The 7,004-nt window shown below is 44.1% G+C and overlaps 1 protein-coding gene across 1 annotated transcript; it reads right to left on the bottom strand.

The window, feature by feature from the left end:
• Positions 1-1,679: 1,679 nt before the first annotated feature.
• Positions 1,680-4,610, bottom strand: LOC308132744 (lymphotoxin-alpha; the record flags this gene model as incomplete). The annotated part of the gene is made up of 4 exons (XM_080499926.1): positions 1,680-2,092; positions 3,205-3,273; positions 3,378-3,408; positions 4,350-4,610. 4 exons carry the CDS (start codon positions 4,608-4,610, stop codon positions 1,680-1,682), a joined length of 774 nt encoding a protein of 257 aa, XP_080356052.1.
• Between the last annotated feature and the right edge of the window lie 2,394 nt (positions 4,611-7,004).

Below are 7,004 nucleotides of genomic sequence, written 5' to 3'. Positions count from 1 at the left end.
ATATAGCTTGTGTCTCCCTATGGTGTGGACATGTGAGACAGGAGACATGTCCTTGCATGCTTCAGATACTGTTAAAGCTGGACAATCAATGACCGCTGTCAAATCGTGACGACTAAATATTTGAGTTAAATATTCTAGATAATGTAGTACTAATAGGCTCATAAAAAATAAAAAGCCCAGACCTTTATAATAAAGGATTTATAGACTCTCTTGAGTCATGAACTCCTTAAAAAGCGAACTCAAAGCAGTGGCGGTGGAGCAGAGAGGCTGCTGGAGAGACACAGTCAAAACTTAAAAACCCACAGCAGAACCGGGGAAAAGAAAGAAAAAGGATGAATAATGAGCGTCAAAGAGGTCGCAGCGGAGACGCGAGGTTAACGGAGCAGCGAGGTTAAAATGATCCAAACGTGGGGTTAAAATGATCCAAACGTGGAGTCACACTGGAGGGGTGTTACTTTGACCTGCTATTTTTGACCAGGGCTTATCGTTCAATTCACACATTAAACAAATCTGCAGGGCTGCTTTACTTTCTTTCTTTTCTCCATTATCACGTCACACACTAACTCTAACCCATACGACACGGGCTCCTCGGAACCTGGATGAGAATTTAAACTCCTTCTTTGCATTAAAAGACCCTGTTCAGCCAACAACTTTACTTTTGTGTCCATTTGCTGGAGGCAGTCTGGAGGGACTCCAAAAAAAAAAAAAAAAGAAGGTTGGAACTGACTGTTACCTGTATCTGTGCGATTTATGAATGAAATGTCAACAATTCTATAAGAAAATTGTGAAAATGTAGTGAGTATTGACATAAAGTATTAGTATTCAAGGTTCGCCATGAAAAAGTCAAATACAGATCAATAGAGTCGTTTTTTTGCACTTAACAAGGCAGTATTTTGAAAATGTCCGTTTCCACGGAAACGCCAGGAACCCTGAAAACAATGTAGCGTGCATGCCAGGCCACAAGTTGGTGCCGTTGGTTGTTTTTTTTTGTAATGAAGCTACACACGCATGGAGAGAGACGTGTTAAAATAAAACCACCGAGTTCCAGGAGTATCTGGACCGGGAGTCGTGACTCGGTGGAGGAGAACGTCGTCCCCGACGTCCGTCTACTGAGCGCGTGCAGAAGAGTCACTGACGACAACCCGTGGCGTGCGTGCGCGTGTCACGGCGTTTCACAGAAAGTCGCATTTTCTCCTAACGCCTGTGGAGACGGAACTTTTTTTTTCCAAAATGTTGTGTTTTCAGTGGCTCTGAGCTCCGTCGCCGTGGAAACGGAACCTTTTTATTGCTTTTCCCAGATAATTGGCGTCTCAAATCGCGTTTTGTACCGATCACATTGGGACACAGACGGTCCCCACATTCAGTCCACCTCCTCTCTCGCGCGATGAAAACACGACGCCTTCCGGCCCAAACAGAAGTGAAGCTGACGAACCGGACCCCCCCCAACCACCACCACCCCAACCCCCGACGCCCCGGAGGGTCTGAGCGGCTGTGTCGTGTAGGAGTTTGAGATAAAGTTGGACGAAGCAAAGCGAGCGGTTGCCGCTGGTTTCATCGGCGAAGTCTCTTCCCGCCAAGCGAGCGCAGGAAACCCCCCCCCCCCCCCAAAAAAAAAGAAATGGCGGTTATTTTCGGGGAGCACTGCGGGGGTTTCCCCACACCATGACGGGGGGGAGGAATCACTCAACGAACTCTGCGCCGAAGAACACCTGATTCTCATCCAAGGAGACCAGCTTCGGAAAGGTGGAGTTGACCTTCAGCTTGTTTCCGTCGTCCAGTTTCACCAACTTGGACGCGTAGAGGGACTTCCACCAGGGGGCGCTGCGCTCCGCAATGTCCACCATGGACAGGACCACCTTCTCCAGCTGGTAGCTGTCTCGGAAGACGATGACCTCGCCCTTGAGGTTGAGGTCAGCTTTGGGATGCGTCTTGGCGTCGTCGACGCGCCAGGTGATCTGCAGGAAGACCCGGTAGACGCCTGTCCGGGGAACGTGCAGCGCCGAGTCGGTGCAGAGGAACCCTCCCCTGCAGATGACGCCGTGTTGACTCTCCCAGTTCAGACGGTTCCCCAGGAGCGTCCTGGCGCGAGGGGCTGGGGAGAGAGAGAGAGAGCGCAGATATAAAGGTCGGGGGCCGAGAACGTCTGCAGGATCCACGCAGTTCTATGCACCTCACTTCCCAAAAACCTTGACACGCGTTTGTGTTTTAATTCTTCGCTGTGAAAATAAGTATTGACAATCGTGCTCGCTCCACCACCAATCCACGTGTGACTGTGACACTCTAAAGCAGGGGTGTCAAACATGCGGCCCCCGGGGGGGCCAGAACCGGCCCGCCAGACCATCTAATCCGGCGCCATGTGATTTTTTTTTTTTAAAGTATAAATATGAAAACTGACAGAGGCTGATCTAAAAACACTAGATTGGAAAAAATGACATTCAAAACCACCCTTGGTCAGAATTAATTAATGCATCTGTGGAGGTCACATGACGCAACGCCTTTCACAATAAACAGTGAGTCCAACTTATGTGAAGTGACACTTTAGACACGTAAACTCAAAACAATTTCCAGATGATGACAAATTGTTTTAATCCTGAATAAAAATACGATATCCAGGTACAGGTGACTGAGGGTTTTTTTTTTGTGTGTTTTTTTTTTTTGCAGCTCTAATAATATCTGATTTCCTTTCATATGTATATTTCAGAATAGACTGGCAAATTCTTGCAGTTACTTGTTCGGCCCTCCAGAGATCAGACTAGGTGGATGTGGCCCCTCAACTGAAATCAGTCTGACGCCCCCTGCTCGACACGTCTTGCAGATAATAAATAAGATCTAATGTTCGATTAACCACTAATAATAGGCGAAAATAAACTAATTGCACAAGTTCAGTTCACGGGTGCAGACAGAAGCGACGTGAAACTACAGGGGGAATAAACAAGTACATGTAGTGCAAGTTTGGAGTGAAGTGGGTCAGGGAGACGAAGTTATTACCTTAAAAAAGAAAAAAAAAATCTTAACAAAGCAAGAAAATATATTAGATGCATCAGCAAAAAATGTCAAGGAGAAGAGGAAATATATTACTTTTAAGAAGTCACAATGTGGTATTTACTAGTCCAGAATGCATCAGAATGCACCTTTTTCCATCTATTTCTTTTTAAATAGCGTGTGTGTGTGTGTGTGTGTGTGTGTGTGTGTGTGTGTGTGTACCTGTCACAATGGCGAGGGGCCTCTGGCTGTCACCCTGCAGTTTGGACATTTCCGATTTGCCACCAACTTCTGCAACAGAGATTGAACAAGTGTCAGCGTTGCACACGATCGATCACTTTCAGGAGTATGAAAAAACAACAACAACAACAAAACAACAAAAAACATATATTTACCCACTGGACTGCCGCTGAGGTCAGGCCTGACCTGTGAACAAACAACGTGGTTATTCGTCTCCTCCGCACAGTAACAGGCACTTTTACTTTGAAATTTCGTTGGACATTTGTACTCAGGTACAAACACTGTTATACCGTTTAAATTGTACTTAATTACAAGTGAAAGTACAGCTGTTAAATATACTAAGTAGAAGGTACTTTAAAAAAAACAAAAAACTACTCAGTTTACATTTCACGAATCAATTAATTTGTCAATAGCAGAGATGTGCTCAACTACAACTAATTTCATCGCTGGAATTGTTCGCAAATACAAGTGAAAGTACTTCTGTTATATATATATATATAAACTCTCATGTACTCGCATAAATGTATAAAGTATTTTTTTGTAAAAGATTAATCAAAATACTTTAATTGTATCAGTGGAAAAATGTTTTACTCCGTTTCGTGGAGAAAGTTGATAGTTCTAAAAAAAAATGCAGCTACTTTTTAAATGTAGAATAATAGATTACTCGGTGCAAAAAGTATGATTACGTGTGAGTAAATTAGGAAAGAAACTGCTAATCGGTAACGAGAGTATCGGCTGTGCAGGTGAAGAGGATAAAGTACAGCGAACAGAGGCTTTATGTACTAGAATCACTTTCTCTGCGGCTGAACAGCTGAATAAACGCGCGGTGACGCAACCCCCGCGAGCGCATCCTTGCAGCGCGTGACTCCCAGCTGCAAGCGCAGCTGGACCGTTTTTTTTTGTGTGTGTGCAAGAGCTGACGGGATCGGGAAGGCGGCGTGAAGGTGCAGATGAATTCAGACACACAAAAAAACCCCACTGAATCTTGATCCAAATCAAGAAGCGCTAATTCAAGTTTCAGGGGAAGTTGAGACGCACCGGGGGGGGGGGGGGGGGGGGGGGGAGATCCGGAGGAAATAAGCCTAATTTTTTTTTCTTCTTGGAATTAAATATATAACGAGACCCACCTGTCGGTCCTCCTCCTCCTTCGGGACGCATCGGACCTGCAGCCCGACCGCGAAGAGCAGCGCCAGAGAGGCGGCGGTCAGCAGGAGGAGTCCGGCCACCAGCAGCTGGGCGACGCGCAGCAGGCGCGTCTCCTTGCGTGAGGGAGACAGCGCGTGGTGCAGCTCGTATCCAGCCGCGATTCCTCCTCCTCCTCCTCCTCCTCTGCAGCAGCAGCAGCACTGGTCCTGGTGGTGGTGGTGGTGGTGATCTCCTCCCTTCATGTCGGCTCCTTCTTGGATCAGTCGCGTTTGGCTCCAGTCGGGAATCTCCATGTATTTATATCCGCCGGCGTCGCCCACGTGCGTGAAAGTTTCACACTGTCGCTCCAAACGAGTTTCACTGGATGTCTGACGGGGATTTTCTCAGCTCTCTCTCTCTCGCGCTCTCACTCTCTCTCTCTCTCTCTCTCTCTCTCTCTCTCTCGGGGTGTGACCCTGGTCGCGTGGGGGTCAGATCTCACAGCCCTCGCGATCATCCAAAGATCTGCCTCCCGTGACGCGCATGGGTGGCGCGTGAGTAAACAGCGACACACACACACACACACACACACCCTCTGGATGACTTCCAGAGAGGATTCCTGCTGCAACGTAGCCGCCAAGTCACAGCGTAACACACACTCAGCAGGAAGCAGAAGCGAAATGACTCACGTCGCCGGTTTAAACGGGAAAGTAATTTTACTCTCACTTAAAGTGGAGTTTCCTCCTGCAGGGGACGTCACAATCGTAAACATTGGGAGGTCTCGTTCACGCAGTGTTGTCCAGTGCCAAAGTTGCTCGGAGTCACTGAAGAAACGCAACTTTTTGGGACTTGTTCCAACTCCGTCGCCATGGCAACGAGAAAAACGAAACTTTTCGGAAAAAAAAACACTTGGTCTCTAACCTGAACACTGCACATCCTCGCCAAACAAGCAGTGAAAAACTAAACATGCTGCCAGGGTGAGTTTGTAAAATGCTTATAAACTGTATTAATAAATAAATAAATAAATAAATGATGCCCATAAGCAGTATAAGCAACCCCATATAGTCATAATGTCATTTAATTATGGTGGATTTTTTTAAAAATATATGTAACTTCACTTTGAGTTTTGTCACAAATAATTGACAAATCAATTGAGGAAATAAAATATTTGATCAAAAAAACTAACAAAAAAACGTGTTAACCAAGGAGTACTAGTTACTTTTTGGCTGAAATTAAACACAATGACAGTAGCAGTTACATTGAATTGTATTCGATTACTCGTGAAAGTACTGCTGTGAAAAATATTTAAGGAAAAGTACTTTGAGTTTTAATAAAAACTACTTAAGAGTATTATAAACTGCATTAAACTGCAATGTCAGTGTTTGTACTTGAGTACAAACACTGTTACATTGTTTACATTGTACTTAATTACAAGTGAAAGTACAGCTGTTAAAAATACTCACATACAAGTCCTGTACTCCCGTATAATTGAAATAATTTGTCATTATGTGCTCAACCACAACTAGTTTCATCGTTTGAATTGTTCTCAAATACAAGTGAAAGTACTTCCGTGAAGAAATACTCGCATAAATGACTATAGCGCGTCTCCAGTTAACACTTACCCAGAAAAAATTCATAAATAAAATAACTTGACATCTATTGTGTGAAGATTTTAATTAAAAAACACCCACAATGCAACAGTTTTTCACTGTATTTTCCCCCAGAAAGTCAAATTGGCTTCATGTTGCCATTGTAGTTATTTTTCTCAAGTAACTGTTTGGTTTTTGTGAAAATTATAGACATTTTCATCACAACAAAGACAAACTATTCAAATGTAATGCTTATTATGGCACTATTTTACCACTCAAGATTAACTTACACGCCTGAAATTAATAATAATAATAAAAACAGATTTCCACACCCACACGAGACACTCGGACAACAGTTAAACCCATTTTTTTTAATTTTTATTTTATTTGAGAGTTGCACTCTTGACGTCAGTATGTACATCGCTTTTTATTCCTCGCCGTGAGTCCTGGGTGCATTTCCGAGTCCCGCGAGTTGCGTATTTATGGCAAGAGTCCAGTGAGAGTAGGAAATGAAAATACAAAAAAAAAAAGAAAAAAAAGAAAAAGAGAGATGGTCCCACCCTGGAGAGCGAGGAGGAGCGTTGCTGAGTGACGGTGTAACACACAGTATTCTACCTGTACAATTATAGTGCTACTATTCACATTCATCTGTACAATAATAATGATAATAACAATAATAATAATAATAATCCTATTTACAGCGATCACATTAGGGAAAGAGCCAGTACCTGAGGAGTTAGTTCCAAATGTTCGGACAGAAAGAAAAAAAAAAAAACGATATTAGATGTGAATCACTTGTTTTACAGCAGCGGGGGAGGGGAGTGACGCAACTTTACAGTAGGAGATAATAAGAGCATGACTGTGTGTCGTTATTTATCCCCTTCCGGAGGCCGGTTTAGTTCCCGAACGCCGCGAGGACACTGTTTATGTCGCACACCTTGTGTGTGTGTGTGTCCCAGAACCAAACCCCCCCCGGGCTCGTCTCCAAGAAGCTTTGTTTTGTTTTTTTTTTGTTTATTTGCCGAGGGAGGCAGTAAAGAGTGGAATGTGTGATTAAGCGTTGAACCA

This window comes from Blennius ocellaris, assembly GCF_963422515.1.
Source record: "Blennius ocellaris genome assembly, chromosome: 7".
In the NCBI taxonomy this organism is placed as follows: Eukaryota; Metazoa; Chordata; class Actinopteri; order Blenniiformes; family Blenniidae; genus Blennius; species Blennius ocellaris.
Note: the sequence above shows the minus strand (reverse complement) of the source record. Positions and strands in the feature narration are given on the sequence as shown.